Source organism: Tamandua tetradactyla, chromosome 10 (assembly GCF_023851605.1).
Source record: "Tamandua tetradactyla isolate mTamTet1 chromosome 10, mTamTet1.pri, whole genome shotgun sequence".
Taxonomy (NCBI): Eukaryota; Metazoa; Chordata; class Mammalia; order Pilosa; family Myrmecophagidae; genus Tamandua; species Tamandua tetradactyla.
Window position 1 is genome coordinate 15,523,098 of NC_135336.1, and position 22,608 is coordinate 15,545,705.

General features: G+C 36.2%; 1 protein-coding gene across 1 annotated transcript in view; it reads right to left on the reverse strand.

Annotated features, from left to right (window-relative positions):
* Window positions 1-22,608, reverse strand: part of ACAP2 (ArfGAP with coiled-coil, ankyrin repeat and PH domains 2) — a 194,773-nt gene that overhangs the window by 92,078 nt on the left and 80,087 nt on the right. Inside the window, exons 3-4 of the mRNA XM_077119331.1 lie at window positions 19,349-19,468; window positions 18,441-18,494 (exon numbers count right to left, since the gene is read on the reverse strand). Of these exons, the coding sequence (XP_076975446.1) occupies window positions 18,441-18,494; window positions 19,349-19,468 (174 nt within the window). The remainder of the gene's footprint in view (window positions 1-18,440; window positions 18,495-19,348; window positions 19,469-22,608) is intronic.

Here is a 22,608-nt window from a genome sequence, read left to right on the forward strand (position 1 = left end):
AGTGGCTATACTAATATCAGGCAAAATAGGCTTTAGATGCAAAGATGTCATAAGAGACAAGGAAGGAAATATTAATAAAAGGGAGAAGAAGAAATAACAATTATAAATGTTTATGCATCTGATCAAGGCGCTCCAAAGAACATGAGGCAAATGTTGGCAAAACTGAAGGGAGCACTAGAAGTTTGAACAATAATAGTGGGAGACTTCAACACACCTCTCTCTTCTACAGACAGAAAAACCAAACACAGGATCAATAAGGAAACAGAGAACCTAAGCAATGTGATGAATGAATTGAACTTTACAGACATATATAAAACATTACAACCAAAAACATCAGGATAGACCATATGCTGGGGCACAAAACAGGTCTTTGTAAATTTAAAAAGACAGAAATTATTCAAAGCACTTTCTCTGACCATAATGAAATGAAGATGGAAATCAATAACCATGAAACAACCAGAAGTTTCACAAATACATGGAGATTAAATAACATTCTTAAACAATCAGTGGGTCAAAGAAGAAATTGCAAGAGAAATAGGTATATATTTGGAGAAAAATGAAAATGAGAATACAACATATCAGAACTTATGGGATGTGGCAAAGGCAATGCTGAGAACGCCAAGTTAAAAAATAAGAGCAAAAATCAAGGACTTAATTGCTAACTTGGAGGAACTAGAGAAATAACAGCAAACTAACCCCAAAGCAAATAGAAGAGAAATAATGAAGATTAAAGCAGAAATAAATGAATTGAAGAATCAAAAAATAAGAGAGTCAATAAACCAAAAGTTGGTTTGTTATAAAATCAACTAGGCTGACAAAGAAAAAAAGAGAGAGGATACAAATAAATAAAAACAGAAATAAGAGGGGGATCATTACCATGTACCCTGAATAAATGAAAATAGTGAGAAGATACTATGGACAAATATATGCCAACAAGGCAGATAACTTAGATGTACAAATTCCTAAAAACAAATGAACAAGCTACATTGACTCTAGAAGAAACAGAAGATCTCAACAAACCAATTACAAGCAAAAACATTCAATCCGTCATCAAAAATCTTCCTACAAAGAAAAGCCGAGGGCTAGATAGTTTCACAGGGGAATTTTACCAAACGTTCCAAAAAGAACACTTGCTCAAACCCTTCCCAAAAAAACAAAGGAAAAGGAATACTATCTGTGCTGGTTTGAAAGGAAGTATGCCCCCTAAGAAAAGTCATGTTTTAATATAAATCCCATTTCTTAAAGGTAGAATAGTCTCTATTCAATGCTGTGTATTTGGGACTGTGATGGGATCATCTCCCTGGTTGATGAGATTTAGTTAAGAACGGTTGTTAAACTGGATTAGGGGATGACATGTCTCCACCCATCTGAGTGGGTCTTGATTAGTTTCTGAAGTCCTATAAAAGAGGAAACATTTTGGAGAATGAGAGACTCAGAGAGGGCAGAGAATGCTGCAACACTACAAAGCAGAGAGTCCACCAGCCAGCGACCTTTGGAGATGAAGAAGGGAAATGCCTCCCGGGGAGCTTCATGAAACCAGAAGCCAGGAGAGTAAGCTAGCAGATGACGCCGTGTCTGCCATGTGCCCTTCCAGCCGAGAGAGAAGCCCTGACTGCGTTTGCCATGTGCCCTTCCAGCCGAGAGAGAAGCCCTGACTGCGTTCGCCATGTGCCTTTCCAGATGAGAGAGAAACCCTGAACTTCATCGGCCTTCTTGAACCAAGGTATCTTTCCCCAGATGCCTTTGATTGGACATTTCTATAGACTTGTTTTAATTGGGACATTTTCTCGGCTTTAGATCTGTAAACTAGCAACTCATTAAATTTCCCCTTTTAAAAGCCATTCCGTTTCTGGTATATTGCATTCCGGCAGCTAGCAAACTAGAACACTATCTAACTCATTTTATGAAGCTACCATCATTCTAATAGCAAAACCAGATAAAGATGCTACAAGAAAGGAAAACTACAAGGCAATCTCCCTAATGAAAATAGGTGCAAAAATGTTCAGCAAAATACTAGCAAATCTAATCCAATGGCACATTAAAAGAATTATACAGTACAACCAAGTGGGGTTAATTCCAGACATGCAAGGCTGGTTCATCACAAGAAAATCAATCAGTGTAACAGAACATATTATTAATAACTTGAAAGGGAAAAGTTACATTATTAGCTCAATGGATGCTGAAAAAGCACTTGACAAAATTCAGCATCCCTTTCTGATAAAATCACTTCAAAAGGTAGGAATTGAAGGAAACATTCTCAGTATGATAAAATGCATACATGAAAAACCCACAGTAAGCATCATACTTAATAATGAGAGACTGAAAGCCCTTTCCCTGAAATCAGGAATGAAACAAACCAAAACCACAACAAGATATCATCTCATACCTACAAGAATGGCTGCCAGTAAACAAACAGAAAACTACAAATGTTGGAAAGGATATGGAGAAACTGGAACACTTATCTACTGTTGGTGGGAACATATAATGGTACAGCCACTGTGGAAAACAGGTTGATGGTTCCTCAGAAAACTAAATGTCAAGTTGCCCTATGACCCAGCAATACCAATACTCAGTAAATACCCAGAACAGCTGAAAGGAGTGTCATGAACAGATACTTGCACACTGATATTCATAGCAGCATTATTATGCACAGTAAGAAGAATTGGGGTCCTGAAGCATATGACACCATGGATGAAACTTTAAGACATAATGCTAAGCAAAATAAGCCAGACAGAAAGGGACAGATACTGTATGATTTCACCAACATGAACCCCTTTGAAAATGCAAACTCAGAGTCTTAAAATACAGAATATAGGGGACCTAGAGTTAGACATAAGCTAGAGATGGGGGAATGGTTATCTGATATGTACATACTAGTTAATGAGTTTGAACTTAAAAGTATGGGAATGGATAGATGTTATGGTAGTTCATAAGTAATGGTGCCATATTGAAGGTGAAAATGATTGAAAGGGCTTGTTTACAGCCATGTACCTTACCTATTAGCACTACAAATACAAATAAGTTCTTGCATGAACTACTTCAAAATATGACACTTCTACAAAGAGTTAGTAATAGAAGGGTATATGGGGAAAACTACTTATTGCATGTTATGGTTTACATTTAACAGGAATACATCACTGGTACCCCAACAATACTAGGGGGAAATTATTGGGGGGGGACAGTTAAGGGGAGTTTTGGATTTTTCTTTAGTGTAGGTATGTCTATCTGTTATTTTTCTCTTTGACGCAATGAAATTTGTCTAAAATTGAGAATAATGATGATTGTACAACCAAGTGAAGATACTGTGAAACACTGATTATTTTGAATAGAATATATGCTACAGAAATATATCTCAATAAAACCTGCAGATTCAAAATAAATAAATAAGTAGAAAAATTCAAGTGCTAGAGAAAATATGGAGGGAGAGGTATATCTATTCATTGATGGTAGGGTAGCAGAATGGGGCAGCCCCTCTAGATTCACAGGAGTTTAAATATAGGGTTGCCGTATGATTAGGCAATTTCATTACTGGGTGCTGATTCTGTTTCTCTAGAGAACCCTACCTAATACACTGGGAATATACTCAAAATAACTGTAAGCACGGTCTCAAATAGATATTTGCACACTGATGTTTATGGTGACATTTATTCATAATACCCAATGGATGGAGGTGGCCATAGGGTACAATGACTGAGAAGCAGAAGGGCAAACTGTAGTATATATGATGGAATTATGTGCGGCTACAGAAAGGAATGAAGTCATGAGGCATCTAACAAGGTGAATGAACAATGAGGACATCATAGTGAGCAAACTAAGCCAGAAACAAAAGGACTAACATTATATGGTCTCTTTTAGAAAATATTTATAAGTAAATTGGGGTCTAGGATGTAAATTCTTATAGCAGTGACATTTATTCCTGACCTAAGTTCTGAGATGCTGTGCTACATGTGTATAATCTGGTATGTTTCTGGAATTTGGGGTACACTTGAACACCTAAGATTCAAAACTGGACTTCTGCAGCTCTGAAAGTTAGTATTCCTATATATAGCAACTGTTAAAGAAGCTAAAAATGAGATCAGGCTTCAATTAGTGTTAGAACAAAGCCAATCTGGTCAGGACTAAGGCAAATCAGAATACAGGATAAAGGATGATACTGTCTGTATTTTAGAACTTCACTTAGTCTATGAGACCAAAAGAGAAGAGGTTTATTTTGTCCAAAATTTAAACTTTCTATAGCACATAATCTTACTTAACCTGTCTTGGCAGTTCAATTAAACAACCTAAACATATGGAACCTAGAATTGGGAACGAAGTCTTGCGATTCTGTATAGTTTAATATATTACCCGGATGCATTCCAGAGTATATTGGTCAGAAAACTTAAAAGTACTAGCAAAGTCCCTTGAGGTACTGGAGAAAATATATGGAACTATTAAACTTTCCCACCTGGGAAATTCCTGATACTCTCTCAAACATCACGGTCTCCCAAATTAATAGGCCAACCCCTCGATCTTGAGGCTCTTATGAAAGTTATCTGGAACGTAGACGCTGAGCCTACCTATAATAATGCCTAAGAATTACTTCCAAGAATCTCTTTTGCTGCTCAGATGTGGACCCTCTCTCTCTCTAAGCCCAACTCTGCGAGTAAACTCATTACCTTCCACTCTATGTGGGCATGACATACAAGGATAAGGCTGGCCCTGGCACTATGGACAGTGCCTTCCTGACTAAAAAGGGAAAAAGAAATGTAACAAAAAAAGTATCAGTGACCAAAAGATGTCAAATAGAATCGAGAGGCTATTCTGGAGGCTACACTTATGCAAACTTCAGCTAGATATTGCCGATTGCCAGGGTATGTCAAGCCTCAACCAACAATATTCCTGTAAACCCTAAGAATACCCAGAGAAATGTGTGGAAATGAGTCACTAGTGAGTGTTAATTTGAATCCAAAGAAGAATTATTAAAAGCAAGTAAAGCAACTCTGTGCATACTTCTGGGGAAGTACCTTCATTATTTTACTTGAAATCTACTGAACTTATCCCAGAAAATTTAAACATATTTTTCAATGCCAGAAAAAGAAGAGCAGTGGCACTCAATGAATGCTTTTTCAAAGTACAGTTTAGAGACTGAATTTTTTACAATCTAATTACATGCAGGATAGGAGCACATGTCAATAAGGAGAAGAAAATAAGCAATAAATATTTCTCTGCCTTTCACTATCATTACTACTCTTGCTGGTAAAGTTTCACATCAACAATAACAACCAAAAACTGGAATGACCATCAACTAAAAAATATCAATCAAGAATTCTTGAAGCCATTTCATGAGTAAAACCTATTTTTTTTAAAGTTCTATTCATGGAAACAAGATCTAGTTTCTTACTAAATTATTTATAAAATATTTGGTAGCATTGCACACATTCAACATGTAATACTGACCCTAACACTGTGTATTTTAGCCTAATTCTATAAAAAAAAAATAAAATGTTAAAAAATGTTTTCACCAATACCCAAATTAGTTCTCCTATATTTCCCCTCGTTTTCATGTCCCACACAAATATGACCATCCATCCATTCCCATCAGTGCCACAGGATGAGAAAAAGTTGGAAATACTACTGTATTCTCAGTATTTCTTGAATGAATGCTTTAATACAGAAATTTAAATTTTAAAAAACATTTCCAAAGGGTCACACATTTTCAAAGAACTTATATATAGCAAATCAACTTCAATCAGCAAAAATGAGTCAAATACTCCAACTTGTTTATATCAACAGCAAAGCAGAATCCAAGAGTCACCAGAGAGATCACAGAAACCTCTAAACTCCAGGAAAACAAGTTAATTATTCAAACCAACTCTAAAATATAGTAGAATGTAGCATACATAACCTTTCTGGAAAAGTCAGTTGTTGGCATTTGTGCTGGTTTGAAAGAATGTATATACTCTAGAAAAGCCACGTTTTAATCAAAATCCCATTTCATAAAGCCAGAATAAGCCCTATTCAATACTGTGTGCTTGAATCTGTAATTAGATCATCTCCCTGGAGATGTAATCCAATCAAGAGTGGTTGTTAGGCTGGATTAGGTGGAGATGTGTCTCCACCCATTTGGGTGGGTCTTGATTAGTTTACTGGAATCCTATAAAAGAGGAAACATTTTGGACAATGAGGGAGATTCAGAGAGAACAGAGCAAAACGACATAGCCAAGAGAAGTGGAGTCCACCAGCCAGCGACCTTTGGAGATGAAGAAGGAAAAGGAGGAAGTTTAGCAGATGACACCTTGTTCACCATATGCCTTTCCAGATAAGAGAGAAACTCTGACTGTGTTCGCCATGTGCCTTTCCACTTAACAGAGAAACCCTAAACTTCATCAGCCTTCTTGAACCAAGATATCTTTTCCTGGATTCCTTAGATTGGACATTTCTATAGACTTGCTTTAACTAGGACATTTCCATGGCCTATAAACTGTGTTTCTAGTAAACTGCATTCTGGCAGCTAGCAAACTAGAATAGCATCTTATAAAGACATAAGAATTCAAATCAACCTTAAGAAATTCTCACTCTAAAAGGTAATTAGGAAGAGCTCTAATGAGGAGATGAATCACAAGATAATTCAAACGATTTATTTTTTTTAATTATCAGGTAAATCTGTTTATTCTTAATTTGGCTAACAGCCAAAAATGGTCCTGTTTTTTCCACACTTATTTAAGCCCACAAAATTATTTCATAAATCATACTTCTGGAATATCTAGATTTTTATTCTGACACAAACTGATACACCAAAACTTAAGTGTTACAAGCTCTGCTATCGAACCTGAACAATGTTCTGGTGTTTATTTCCTTTTAAAATTTGCAGTCTGTCTTTTCCCCTAAACTCTCCTTTATCCTGGAATGCTATGTAACTCAAATTTCATTGCAAGAATGTTATTAAAATAAATGTGTTTTTTCTCACATTTTAGCAAATGGCTCTGATATGATATTTAAATCTTATAATAATTCTTTATTTATTATAAAGAATAATCTTAGAATTTTTATAATTAAAATTAATCTAACACAACCCCTTCATTCTACAAAAGAGAAATATAAAAATTAGAAAAATTAAATTACTTTTTCAGAATGAGAATTATGCTAAACTCTAACAGTCAGTAAATACATGCCATCCTCATGCACAGCCTAAAAAAGTTAACAGTGCTATGACGGGGAAAGTACCTTTGCCCCAAATATATGAATTCTGATTCAAGTGCACACAAGTTACTTCTGTGGGAAAAAAATAAGAGAAAAGTATTGGTTAGCAAGATACAAAAAGTCTGGGTAAAACAGACAGCAGAGAAACTATAAAAGGGAAGAAAATTAAGAGAATAAACCCAGGGTCTCACAATTTCGTTTTTATCTATTAATAGTAAAATTTCTGAGAACCCACAAAAAGAAATATAGGAATAAAACTAGAAAGGCACAGGGCCCCTGGGTGCAGTATGAGACACAGAGTTGCCAGTATATACATCTATGTAAGTATATACATGTACACACATATAAGCTCACCAACCTAATAACCTTCAGACTTCTGAGCAGACAGCCCCACAAAAGTTACTTCCTTTTAATGTGCAAATTATGCTTGAAACAACATTAATTTTAGAGTCAAAACAGAGATCCTGAAGTTTCTCAGATGTAAGGAATAGTAAAAGAAAAATTAAAGTTTCAATATACAATAATGCTAATTAAAAGAACATCAAATGCCTTTGTCCATTTAGTATGTCTTCTTACTGGTTTAATCAATCTTTACGGACTTAAATGACCATAAAAAAACATTTAAGAGCTTCCATAAATTCATTCAAGTCCTCAGTCTACCTGCCCTAAGCAACTACCTTCTCTTGACCACTGCTCTAGGTGTTAGCAGCAGAGATGAAAGAGCCTGCACTCACGAAACTTAAAGGAAATATATATATATAAGAACAAACACATGTGAGTGGTTGTATGTATGTAATTGTGTCCATTGTGTGTATGAGCATATGTGTCCTTCTTTAAAAAGGAAGGTAAAATAGTAGAAAGAGACCATGGGGGGAGAAGTAAAGGAACACCCTTTGAAGAGGCAGTGGCCTAAATAAAGTATAAGGGGGACCTATAGAAAGAGAGGAATATTGTGAGGAAACTAGTCCCAACACAGACATAAAGGAATAACACTCCAGACACAACATACCACAAATCAAAGGTAGTGAAATCAGAGACTTTGGGATGCTCAAAGAATAACAAAGAAGCCAAGTGGTTATAGCAAGGCAAAGAATAATTAAAAATTAGATCAGGGAATTATGAGCAGGGGCTAGATCATACAGAGCTTGGTAGATCACAGTTAGGACATTTTTTGGGTATGCTATATTTCATTCTTTTCCCATGTGAGTATCCCATTATTGCAGCACCATTTGCTGAATTTTGTTTGTTTGTTTGTGGGGGGAAGTACATGGGCCAGGAATAAAACCTGGTCTCCCAAATGACAGGCGAGAAATCTATCACTGAACTACCCTTGCACACCCCCACAGTTAGGATTTTATTTTAAGTATGATGGGAAGCCACTGGAACAGGGCTGATGTAAATTTAGATTTTCAAAAGTTCATTCTGGGAGGTTTCCAGGTAAGATAGCAGAATGGGGAGGTTCAAAACTCAGTTTGTCCTCCAGGGCAGTAAGTAAACAGCTAAGAGTGGAGGGAAGAGACTGATAACCCACCATGAAGAGCTGTGATTTACTCTCCAAATTGTGAAGGCTGGTGTCTATCCCACACTAGCAACAGGCCGCCCTGGATATAAAAGTCCGCTTCCCCAAAGTAGAGGGTCATGACTGAGCACTAACTGTGATTTTTGATTAGCAAATTTGGAACACTGGGTCCCAGGTCTGAGGACAGTTAACAGTTTCAACCAGTCCAGGACAAAAAGCAGTCAGCAGCCTCTGTTTCAACCCTTCCTCCAGTAGTGGTAGAAGTGAGGCAACTGAGAGACACAGTGCCTTCCTGGGGCTATGGGGAGCAGTTTGCTGAAGGGCAGTGCTTCCCCAAGAACAGGAAGGGGCACAGCTGAGTACCAATTGTGACGTTTGGTTAGCAAAAACAGAAGGCTGGGTCCTGGGATCTGTACTAGGGTTTCAATCCAACCCAGACAAAAGCCACTGATGGCCTCTGCTTCAATCCTCCCCCCCAATACCGGCCAAGTTGTTGAGAGTTAAAAACACAGTTAACACCTTAGGACTGCAGGGAATAGTTTGCTGAAGAGTGTCATCTGCTGGGCAGGCCAAGACAGAATAGGTAGGTCCTGGGAGTCATCAAAGAGAAGTCTGGTGTCCTTCTGGGTCTCCTCCCCAGGGCACTTCAGAACAGACTGATGCCCCCTCCATGGATCTCTGCGCCTATACTGACTGGGAAATATTGACTCAGAAAGCTCTCCAGGTTGAGCCTCCTCCCAGAATTTGCCCTCCAGGCAAAAGCAGCTACAGACAACAAAAAGTACAGCTTTTTGTTTTGGCAATGAGCTTACTGCCAAAACACAGATGTCATGAAAACCATCACTATGTCTTAAGCCAAAGTGGAAAAGGAAATTTGTCATCATTCGACATACAGATTTGGGGAAAGCCACCAATAATAGCCACCTAATCTACAAATGAGGCAGACTCAACAAAAGAACCATCAAAAATTTTGAGAAGGAAGCTACTGAGATAGAAGAAGAGTCTTCCAATATATGTGGGTCTTGGGAAAACTGAAAGCTGAATGTGAGTGTGGTATCACCACTGATACCTCCCAGCACTAATATTTGAGACCAGCAAGCATGTGGCCATCAGTGACACCCCCCCACACAAAAACGTTTTTAAAAACATGATTACAGGCACATCTCAGGCTGACTGTGCTGTCCTGATTGCTGCTGCTGGTATTCGTAAATTTGAAGGTGGTCTTTCCAATAGGCAGATCTGTGAACATGCCCTTCTGGTTTATGCATTGGGTGTGAAACTAAATGTTTCTTCTTGAAAAATGGATAAAATATTCACAGATAAACAAATGCTGAGAGACTTCATCAACAAGAGACATGCCCTACAATAAAATACAAAAGGGAGTTCTGCAGGCTGAAAGGTAAAGACAAGAGAGAGAGGTATGGAGTAGAGCACAGGAATGAATATTACCAGTAAATGTAACTAAAAGGGTAAAAAGAGAGGCCAAAAAAAAAAAAAAAAAAAAACCCAACATGCAGCATACACAAATCAAAGGATAAAGTGGTTGAAGTATGTACCACTGAATGTTACTGGATTAAACTCCCAAGCAAAAGACACAGATTAGCAGAAAGGATAAAAAAATATCATTCACCTACTGCTGTCTACAAGAGACACACTTAAACCCAAGAACACAAATAACATGAAAATGAAAGGCTGGAAAAAAATATTCCATGCAAACAGTAACCAAAATGGAGCTGAAGTAGTTTATACTAATATCAGACAAAATTATCTTTAAAAGTATAATTGACTTTGTTTTAAAAACAAATATTTTATTTTAATAAAAGGGGCAACCCACCAAGAAGAAATAACAGTTATAAATATTTATGCACCTAACCTTGGTGCCCCAAAATGCATGAGGTAACCACTGGCAAAACTGAAGGGAGAAATGGACACCTCCAGAATTTTTATTGGCACTTCAACACACTACTCTCACCAATAAATAGAACATCTAGACAGAAGGATCAATAAGGAAACAGAGAATTTGAGTAACATGATAAATGAACTAAACCTAACTGACATATGCAGAATACTGCACTGTAAAACTGCAGGATATACATTCTTCTCAAGTGCTCATGGGTCAATCAATCTCCAGACCAGACAGCATGTTGGGTCACAGAACAAGTCTCAATAAATTTAAAAACACAGAAATTATACAAAGCATTACCTCTCCTCATAATGGAATGCTAGCTGGAAATCAATAACAGGTGGAAAACCAGAAAATTCACAAAAATATGGAAGCTAAACATCATACTCTTAGACAATCAGTGGGTCAAAGAAGACACTGAAAGAGAAATCAGTAAATATCTGAGGATGAATGAAAATGGGAACACAACATAGCAAAACTGCAAAGGCAGTGCTGAAAAGGATATATATATAGCCTATCTCTAAAAACCTAGATTAAAAGGAATAAAGAATATGGTATGTAAATATATCTCAGGGAAGAAAACAAAAGCTAAAATCAAACACCAAATTAAATACCAGGAGGCACTAGAAAAAGAACAGGAAACTAATACCAAAGCAGAAGGAAAGAAATAATAAAGATTAGAGCAGAAATAAGTGAATTGAGAATTTTTTTTTTAATAGGGAAAAGGACTAAAATCATAGGTGGGGTCCTTGAGAAGATCAATAAAACTGACAGACCCTTAAGTTGGAATCAAATAATCAAAGAGAAAAGATCTAAAAAATAAAATCAGAAATGAGGGAAATTACTACTAACTCCAACAGAAATAAAGGAATCATAAGAAGATACTATGAACAGTATGCCAACAAATTAGACAACGTAAATGAAATGGAAAAATTCCCAGAATTTCTCACTGACTCAAGAAGAAATAGGAGACCTCAACAAACCAACTACAAGTAAAGAGATGGAATCAGACATCAAGAACCTCTCCAAAACGTGAGGTATAGGTTTTTTTTCTCTCTATTATCGTTTTAATTCTTATTCTGTTGTCTTTTTATTTCTTTTTCTAAATCGATGCAAATGTACTAAGAAATGATGAATATGCAACTATATGATAATATTAAGAATTACTGATAGTACATGTAGAATGGAATGATTTCTAAATGTTTTGTTAATTTTTTTAAATTAATAATAAAAAAAAAAAGAACCTCTCCAAAAAGAAAAGCTCATGTCCAAATGGTTTCATAGGTGAGTTCTCCAATTCATTCCAAGAAGAATGAATACCAATCCTGCTAAAATTATTCCAAAAAATGGAAGAGGAGGGAACAATAATTAGGTTCAGCTGACAACTTGGCAACTGATGGTGCCCTGTTGTTCTGGTGCTATGGACTTAAATCATCTGTATGTGAAATTCATCCATGGCTGATTACATTTGCGATCAGTTAAGGGGAGTGTCTTCCACAACACGTGAGGTTTGAGTAAATTAGCTGGAGGCTTAAAAGAGAGAGATCAAAAGAGAGCTCAGCAGCTCAGCATACCTCATCTCAGCACTTAGAGCCCAGACTCAGACATTTGCAGTTGCAGAAAAGAACTGCCCTGGGGAAAGCTGTCAGAACTCAGAAACGAGGAAAAAAAAGGCCAGCAGTTATCATCATGTAACTTCCCATGTGACAGAGAAACTCAGATGAAAGCTAGCTGCCTTTCCTCTGAAGAACTATAAATTTGTAACTAAATAAATCCCCTTATTAAAAGCTGATCCATCTCTGGTATATTGCATTCTGGCAGTGTTAGCAAACTAACAACAGATTTTTGGTACCAGGAGTGGGGTGCTTCTGCAGTTTGCAAATACCAAACATGTTGGAATGGTTTTTTAAATGGAGCTGTGAGAGTTTTGATAGGAAAGGACTGAATTGCTTTGAAGAGATTGTGGGTTGAAATGCGGAGTCTAAGGATACATCTGATAAGGCTTTAGACAGAAATGATGAAGGTGTCATTGAAAACTGGAAGGAAGGCATTCTTTGTAGATGGAAGGCAGAATTTGAAAGTAATGAACTTGGATATTTAGTAAAAGAAATTTTCAAACTAGGTGTGGAAATGGCAGCCTGCTTCTCCTTGCAGTTTATAGTGAAACGAGACAGGAAAGATAAATTGGGGACTGAACTCTTGGATACAAAGAGGCCAGGGGTTGATGGCCTGGAGAATTCTGGACTTCCAGTGAAGGAGAACCCAAATAGTGCCCCACATGAGGAATTAACCAAACATGGACGCAGTCAGCCATTATAGGACATTCTGTGAAGCCAGCATCACCCTCACACTGAAGCCAGAGATACTACAACAAAAAAAATTATGGACCGATTTCTCTAAAGAACATAGATGTAAAAGTCCTCAACAAAATACTCCCAAATCAAATTCAACAGCACATTAAAAGAAGTATAGACCATGATCTAGTGGGCTTTATCCGAGGTATACAAAGATTTTCAATATAAGAAAATCAGTTTATGTATTATACCACAGTAATAAATAAAAGGGGAAAAAACACATGATCATCTCAATAGATTCAGAAAAGTGCTTGACAAATCCAGCAACCTTTTCTTTATAAAACACTTCAAAGAGAAGAATAGAAGGAAACTTCTTCAACATGATAAAGGACATATATGAAAAATCCATAGCTAATATTGTACGCAGTTGTGAAAGATTGAAAGTTTTCCTTCTAAAATCTGAAACAAGACAAGGATGCCCATTGTCACCACTGTTATTCAACACTGTGCTAAAAGTTCTAGCTAGACCACTTAGGCAAGAAAAAGAAATAAAAGGCATACAAACTGGAAAGTTAGAAGCAAAACTTTCACTATTTGCAGATGACATAATCCTACACATAGAAAGTCTAACAGCAATTAGAGCTAATAAGTACAACAAAGCAACTAGAGCTAATAAATAAATTCAAAAAAGTGACAGGGTACAAGATCAGTTTATAAAAATCAGTAATGTTTCTATCCCCTAGTAATGAAGAATCAAGAGGAAGAAATCAAGAAAAAAATTTCATTTACTATAGCAACTAAAAGAATCAAATATCTAGGAATAAATTCCACCAAGGATGTAAAGGACCTATACTCAGAAAACTACAAAACACTGCTAAAAGAAATTAGAGGAGACCTAAGTAAATGGAAGGACATTCCATGTTCATGGATTGGAAGAATAAATATCATTACAATTTCAATAATACCCAAACTGATTTACAGATTCGATGCAATCCCAATTAATATTACAACAGCCTACTTTGCAGAAATGGAAAAGCCAACTGTCAAATTTATCTGGAAGTATAAGGGGACACAAACCGCCAAAAGCATCTTGGAAAAAGGAAGAAAGAACTAGCAAAACTCACATTTCCTGACAAATCATATTACAAAGCTACAGCAGTAAAAACAGTATGGTACTAGCATAAAGACAGATATATTGACCAATGGAATCAAACCAACAGTTCAGAAATAGACCCTCATATTTATGGTAAATCGCTTTAAAAAAATGTTTTTTGTTGTGAAATATAGTATATATATAAAAAAGCAATAAATTTCAGAGAACATTTTAAGAAGCTGTTATAGAACAGATTTCAACATTTGGTATAGGTTGCAGTTCCACAATTTCAGGCTTTTCCTTCTAGCTACTCCAAGACACTGGGATTAAAGAGTATCAATATAATGACTCAGTAATCCTACTTATTTGTTAAAAACTAACTTCTCTGCTATAACTCTTTCTCTTTTGATCCTTCTCACAATCTTTAGGGATATTTGGATTATGCTCATTCTAAGTTTTTCATGTTGGAAAGGGGTATTACGATATGGGATGGGGGAATGAAATTGGTTGATGTTCTTAGAGAGACTGGTTCCTCTGGGTTTCAGGACTTATCTGGCCTAGGAACAATCTGAAGGTTTTAGGTTTCTGAAAAGCAAACTTTTCACTGTCGATTCTACAGTGCCAGAGCCAGGTTTATCCTTGGGAGTCACATACCACATTGCCAGGGAGACTCACACCCCTGGATGTCATGTCCCACATAATGGGGAGGGTAATGACTTTACTTGCAGAGTTGGGCTTGGGGGTGGGGGGGGTGCCACATCTGAGCTACAAAAGAGATTCTCCGGAATTAACTTGTTTTTTTTAATTTTTATTGACAAACCAAAACAACATGTAAATACAAACATTCTTAACATACAAACATTCCATATATGGTGTGCAATCAATGGCTTGCAATAACATCACTTAGTAGTATATTCATGGTGTGCAATCAATGGCTTGCAATAACATCACTTAGCAGTATATTCATCATGATAATCATTTTTTAGACCATTTGCATCACTCCAGAAAAAGAAATTAAAAGAAAAAAGAAAAAACTCATACAGACCATACCTCTTAGCCCTCCCTCCCATTGACCACAAACATTTCCATCTACCCAGTATATTAACCTTTGTTCCTCCCATTTTTTCTATACCCCTTAACACTCCCTTTCTTTGATCACTAATATTTCAATCTACTCAATTTATTTAAACATTTGTTCCCGCTATTATTTATTTATTTTTAATCCATATTTTTCACTCATCTGTCTGTACTGCACATAAAAGGAACAACAGAAACAAGGTTTTTACATTCACACAGTCACACTGTAAAAGCTGTATCATTACACAATCATCTTTAAGAAACATAACTTTGGAACACAGCTCTACAGTTTCAGGTACTTTCCTCTAGCCTAACACACCTTAAACTAAAAAGGAGATTTCTATATAATGCATAAGAATAACCTCCAGGAGGATCTCTCAACTCTTTGAAATCTTTCAGCCACTGACACTTTATTTTCTCTCATTTCTCTCTTTCCTCTTTCAGTCGAGAAGGTTTTCTCAATCCTTTGGTGCTGAGTCCCAGCTCATTCTAGGATTTCTATCCCACATTGCCAGGAAGGTCCACATCCCTGGGAGTCATGTCACAGATAGACAGGAAGAAAGTAGTGAGTATGCTTGTCATGTTGGCTGAGAAAGAGATAGGCCACATCTGAGCAACAAAAGAGGGTGACTCTTAGGCCTAATTTTAAGTCAGCTTAGCCTATTCTTTGTAGGGGTAAGTTTATAGGAACAACTCCAAGATTGAGGACTCAGTCTATTGATTTGGTTGTCCCCACTCTGGAAGTAACTCTTAGGCATGATTATAGGTAGGTTTAGCTTCTCTGCTACAGAAATAAGTTTCATAAAAATCACAAGATCAAAGGCTTGGTCTATTGACCTGGGAATCCCTAGTGTTTGAGAGAGTACCTGGGGTTTCCCTGGAGATAAAGTTTAATAGTTTCATTTTTTTTTTCTACCATCCCTCAAGGGGCCTTGCCAGTACTTTTTAATTATCTGCCCAATAACAACTGATTTTTAAATTTTCAGTTTTACTTCAGTAAGGTTATACCAATTTACATTTTTCACCAGAACTAAATTCTTATATTAACATCTAAAACAAAATCCACCATATTTATATTTTCTAAATTATCACTCTGGTAGATGTAGCAACTAAATAGTATTAACATATATATAGATATGTAAATCCAGAGGGGTCTAGATTTTGTGGGGACCTAGAGCTTAAACAGTTTCAGACATCCTCTTTAAGAGTAATTAAACAAACTTGCAAAAACAAAACTAGATACTAACCTCAATTTTTATGTAGAATGAGAAAAGAAATCACATTAAAATGAAAAGTGAAAAAGATAAACTCTTATAAATTAACTGTATGATGCTGTGCCGGTTTGAAACTATTATATACCACATAAAAGCTATGTCTTAATCCTGATTTGATCTTGTGGGGTCAGACCTATTATTTTACGTGGAAACCTTTGATTGGAATGTTTCCATGGAGATTGACCCACCCATTTGTGGGTGTGAACTTTTTTTTTAACTGTATAATATAATTATACACACATACACACACACACACAAAGCAATAGTTTTCAAAGCACTCTTCAACAAGCAGTTACAGGACAGATCACAGAGTTTGTCTGGGTTACCATATCACCATCCCAGATTTTTTCTTCTAGCTGCTCCAGAACATTGGAGGCTAGAAGGAATAAATACTGTTCTTATCACAATCGACTTTCTTCTCTTTTTTTGTGAAAAATAACATATATACAAAAAAGTAATAAATCTCAACGCACAGCACAACAATTAGTTGTAGAACAGATTTCAGATTTGGTATGGGTTACAATTCCACAATTTTAAGTATTTACCTCTAGCTATGTTAAGATACTGGAGACTAAAAGAAGTATCAATAATGATTCGGCAATCATATTAGTTTGTTAAACCCTACCTTCTCTGTGTAACTCCACCATCACCTTTGATCTTTCTATCCCACTGTTCAGGGGCATTTGGGCTAAAGCCAATCTAACCTTTTCATGTTGAAAGGGGTTGTCAACAACATGGGGTAGGGAGATGGAACTAGATGATGCTCTGGAGAGGCTTGGCCCTCTAGGTTTCAGGACTTATCTCATCCAGGGACCCATCTGGAGGTTGCAGGTTTCTGGAAAGTTACCCTAGTACATGGAACCTTTGTAGAATCTTACATATTGTCCTAAGTGTTCTTTAGGTTTGGCTAAAATGGTTTTAGTTGGGGGTTGGCAAGTTACAATAAGTAGTGATATCTAACAGATGCTTGCATAAGAGTGACCTCCAGAGTAGCCTCTTGACTCCATCTGGACTCTCTCAACCACTGATACTTCATTAGCTACACTTCTTTTCCCCCTTTTGGTCAGGATGGCATAGTTGATCCCACAGTGCCAGGGCCAGACTCATCTCTGGGAGTCATCTCCCACAGCACCAGGGAGACTGTTACCCCTGGATGTCACATCCCACATAGTGGGGAGGGCAATACAGTATCAACTGATTTTTGACAAGGCTGTCAAGTTCACTGAATTGAAACGAACAGTCTTTTCAACAAATGATGCAGGGAGAACTGAATATATATTTCCAAATGAATGAAAGAGGACTCCTACTTCACACCTTATACAAAACTTACCCAAACAGATCAAACCCCTAAATATGAGAGCCAGGACCTAACTCATAGGAGAAAATGTAGGGAAGCATCTTCAAGATTTTGTGGAAGGCTATTTATATAGAAGCTACTCTTATTTTCAGTAAACTTTTACAAAATTTCAAAGATATTTCTTAAAATTCCAAAAGCAGTATTATGATTGAAGGATAAATGCCCTGTAACCTTAAAAACACATCTAAGCAGCTCAAAGAATTCAAAGGCGGTTAATACTGACTATTGATAAAACAAAGGAATATATTTATAAGTATTTTTCAAAAGATTTAAATTTAAAATAATGACCTTTACTCTTTATTCCTAAATTCCTTTTTTTTTTTTTTTGCATGGGCAGGCACCAGGTTTCTGGCATGGCAGGTGAGAATTCTACCTGCTGAGTCACTGTGGCCCACCCTACTCCTAAATTCTTAAAACTAAAATTTAAAAACTTACAAAGCCATAAATGAAAAGGAAAAAAATAATAACTTTTATAGATATACATTTATTTCATTGATATTAAGGTGACTATATTAGAAACAGAAATAAAATATATATTCTCTCTCTCTCTCACTCACTCACACACACACACACAAACTCCAAGCATATCTTAAACCTACCCAACTAAAAAGCATGTATGTATGTATGTATGATGTATGTATGTAATGAATTCTAACTTTAGTCATTTCATAAAATACTGCCACTGAAGAAAAGAACTAAAATATTAACATGGCCAATAGTAAACACCTACTTACTGACACTTACTGTGTGAAAATTTATCATTTCTTGAAGACTGTCAGAAAACTTGGTCAAACTTGTCTATGAGAAAGAAACCAAAAGAAAACCAAATTATTAAGAGCTACTAAAAGGGGTCACAAAAATGTTACTTGAGCATTTCTGACAGAAAGATTAAATTACACAGTAAAACAATAACATTTGTTCCAAAGATAATCCCACTACCCCATGGATATGCTCTGCAGAAAGGTCAAGTTCTACATATATTGCCCCATCAATAATATTATGCTAACAAATAGAATTAATATATAGGTTTACAGAAAACATTGTTTGAATCTATCAAGACTGCCTACTTAGGCAGCCACGGATCAAATAATTATCAAACCACATATATTATTTCACTAGTTCTCTTTCCTCATGAAAGAACCATCATAACACCACACAGTATAGCAAAGGATCTTAGCTAATCCAGCACAACCTGCTGACTAGAACCTTCCTATCCAACCTATATTTTAAATATGTATACACCCACACACCCATACATGTAATATATACCTTAATCTAACAAAGAACAGTTAAGTTAATGATCTCTGCTTGCCCCAATAAACAGCTACTAGTAAGTATATCCTGCTCTCCTTGCTCATTATCCCTGGCAAATAGTTCAGCTTACTGAGGTAAACTTAGTAAACTGGCTAAAACAACTCAGTACCTGTGTTTGGAGAGAAATGCTATGTTTGGAGAGAAATGCTAGATGCACACAATGCAAATCAATCAACAACTTTTAACAATCTTAAAAAACAGGATTATATACAGTGGCACCAAAGGAAGACAGCTTTTCTACTTCTTATTTTAAGGACAGAAACTATAAATAAGATAAATGTATGTATAACTCTTTGATGTCTTGTTGCATTTTTAATTGTAATTTTAATGATACTAACCTCAACTACTGCATCATTACTAGAATACTGTGCCAGGTCTCGAATTCCATTCATGAATTGCTTATTTGCAACACAAAAGGCTTTTCCAGTATCAATCATCACAATACAAAGTTTTACAAGCTGAAAAAGAAAAAAAAATTACTTCAGGTTGAAAATCATTTTACAAATTACTTGGCTATACAAGTGTCGACATTAAACACAGGAATTAACATAGTTAAATTAAATTAGGATACATCAATAAACCCAAAATAGGTTAACTGAATACTGTGTTTTTTCCCCTTTGACCTATACAGTAAATTCACAGGAGAGTTTTAACAAAAAAGAAAGTTGCCCTTGTCTAATGTTCACAGATTCTTCTGATAACAAAACAAAAACATATATTTTTATCACATTAAATCAATCCCATAAATTAGTCCAATAAATACTCATTAAGCACCTCATAGAAGGAAGGAAAGGGTACTATAGGCAAAGCAAATTATATGACCATGCCAGTTTGAAAATGTTATGTACCCCAGAAAAGCCATGTTGTAATCCTGATTCATACTTGTGGGGGTAGCCACTTCTCTCATTTCTGAATCAGTACTGTAGGACAGAAACTTTGATTAGATTATCCCACAGACATGTGGCGGGGCTAATTGTGGCTGTGACCTTTTGATTAGATGAGATGCAACTCTGCCCATTCAGGGTGGGTCTTGATTAGTTTACTGGAGTCCTTTAAAAAGGGAAGACACTTTGAAGAGACATCAGAGTAGAACTGACACAGATGCTGACACCTGGAGAATAGAGACATGTATGTTTGGAGATGCGTGGAGCCCAACAGATGTCACCATTAGATGTCAAGCAAGGCAGAACCTGGAGAGAAACAAGGGAAGCCAAGAGATGAAAGCCAGCACCAGAGAAGCAAAATGAGGAACCCCCACAGGAACAGAGGCTGAAAGCAACAGAGCCCAGGATCAAGGAACCAGCAGATGCCAGCCATGTGACTTTCTAGCGGACAGGTGTTTCAGACCCATCGGTCTTTCTTGAATTAAGGTATCTTGACCTGGGTGCCATAATTTGGACATTTTTATAGGCTTAGAACTGTAAACTTGTAACTTATTAACTTTCCTTTTCAAAAGTCGTTCCATTTATGGTATATTGTATTCTGGCAGCTTAATAAACTAAAACAATGATAAAAGACTTTTCTTTTTTTAATAAAATGTGATTGGTATATTAGAAAAAAGGTGAATAAACTACTGTGGTAAGTTAGTCATGCTTTTAATATCAGCCTACCAAAGCAGATATCTGAACCAATTAGCTATCCATTTATTCAAAAAATTATTTCTCCATTGTCTACTGTTCTAAACACTGTGCTAAGCCTAAATGCAAAACATTTCTTCATTTCTTTCTCCTTCTCTCTCTCTCCCCCTCCCTCTCCCTTTCTCTTTATCTCCTTTCCTTTCTTCCTTCCTTTTAGAAAGAACAATTTCTTCAAATAAATTCTTGGGTAAAAATATAATATATAAGTATACTATTTAAAAAAACAGATAAAATTGGAACTGTTTTAGACAAAAGAGAGAAGAATACTTAGCGGATAGGAAGGGAAGACACCAAGAAGAGGACAAAGATCCTAGAGAAACTCTAGACAACTCCCAGGATAACAGAGTATAATTTAAAACTGTTGCCCTAGGGTCTAAAGGAACAAAAATTTAAACAATCTCTGCTTTCAAGGAATTCATTCTAACCCAATAAACAAGCAGGTAAATTCTATATAGCACAAATGCAACTGCTATGACAAAACCAAAACAAACTGGAAGGATTCCTATAAAGGCAACATTTGAGATGAGACCTGAAGAAGTACAAGAATTAGCCAATCTTCTAAGGGTAATGTGAAGATACTACTCTAAGAAGAGCATGTCCTAAGGGCCCAGAAGTTTAAGAGGCCATGCCACAGCTAGACACTAAGAAGTATAGTACAGTGTGACAACATGGGGGCATTAAAAGTGGTGCTGAAAAGATGTATAAGAGCCAGATCAGGAAGAGCTTTGTATGTACTGATAAGGTGCTTGGATTTTATATGAAAGGAATTAAAGATATAAATCTGAGGAGATGATCCGAGTTCCAGTTTTAAATGATGATAACTTAAAAAAGGACAAAATAAAGACAAGGAAATAGGAAGAATAAGAGAAGGAGATAGGACCAAAAACAATGAGAGCTTAAATTAAGGCAGTAATCAGGAAGAGACAAGGGGAGAAAAAAAAATCAATAATTTTAATTGAGTACCCCATACAGTTATGCAGTTTGTGCCTGACCAGGAGACAAGTAGGAGCTAAAATACAGCCTAAGTTTCACTTGCCAAGTTATGAATCATGGAAAAGAACTAAATCTGCTATAAAAATACTAATTCACACAAAGACACCATACCAGCTAGCAGAGAGTCTCGTCTTAAGCACATGAAGCCTGTGAGAGTGAGATGGTTCTCTGAGATAAGACAAACGGAAAGTCTATCAAACACATCTGTAAACAGATATTTGAAGTTCAAAAAGAGAAGTGCACTGTAGATACAGATATGGGAGTCATTAGCAAATAAACAAAGTGTCAGTAATATATCCTAGACAGAAAGCAGAGAGGAGTTTTTAAAGTAAGAACCCCCAAAAGAGGTTCTTACTTTACTAAAGAAGAACAGGGAAAGGCAAGAGGAAAACCAGGAAAATGATTTGCCACACTCAAAGTAAAACAGAGTATTAAAAAGCAGATGAGAAATAGGTTACCTACAGAGGTCAAATTTCTTAAGACTAAAGAAATGCCTACTGGATTTGGTGACCAAGAGTCAATGGCAATCCTGCCAAGAATAGTTTTAAGAGAAATTTATTGTGGGAAGTAGCCAAATTATAGTCAGTTAAGAACTACAGATTAAGAAACCATAACTACAGATCAGTGTTTCCAAACATACATTCTACAGAATATTGTACAGAAACATCCAATACCAAAATAAGGATTCTGTGATCAAATAAGTCTTTCTTACACTGGGATTTAAAAAGTTAAGCAAAATTTTTCACTGCTAAACTTTCTATACATTAATGGGCATTGTGAATCCAAGATTATAATATGCAATATTTCCCAAAAGTATTTCACCATGAAATTCTCTTTAGAGGAAGCATCTCATAGGACCAACATTCCACAAAACCTACTATAAGAAATATAGCAAAGATCAGCCTTTTATATAGTTTTCCAATTAATATATATATATTTATATGTTTTATAAACCAGAAGAACTGGTT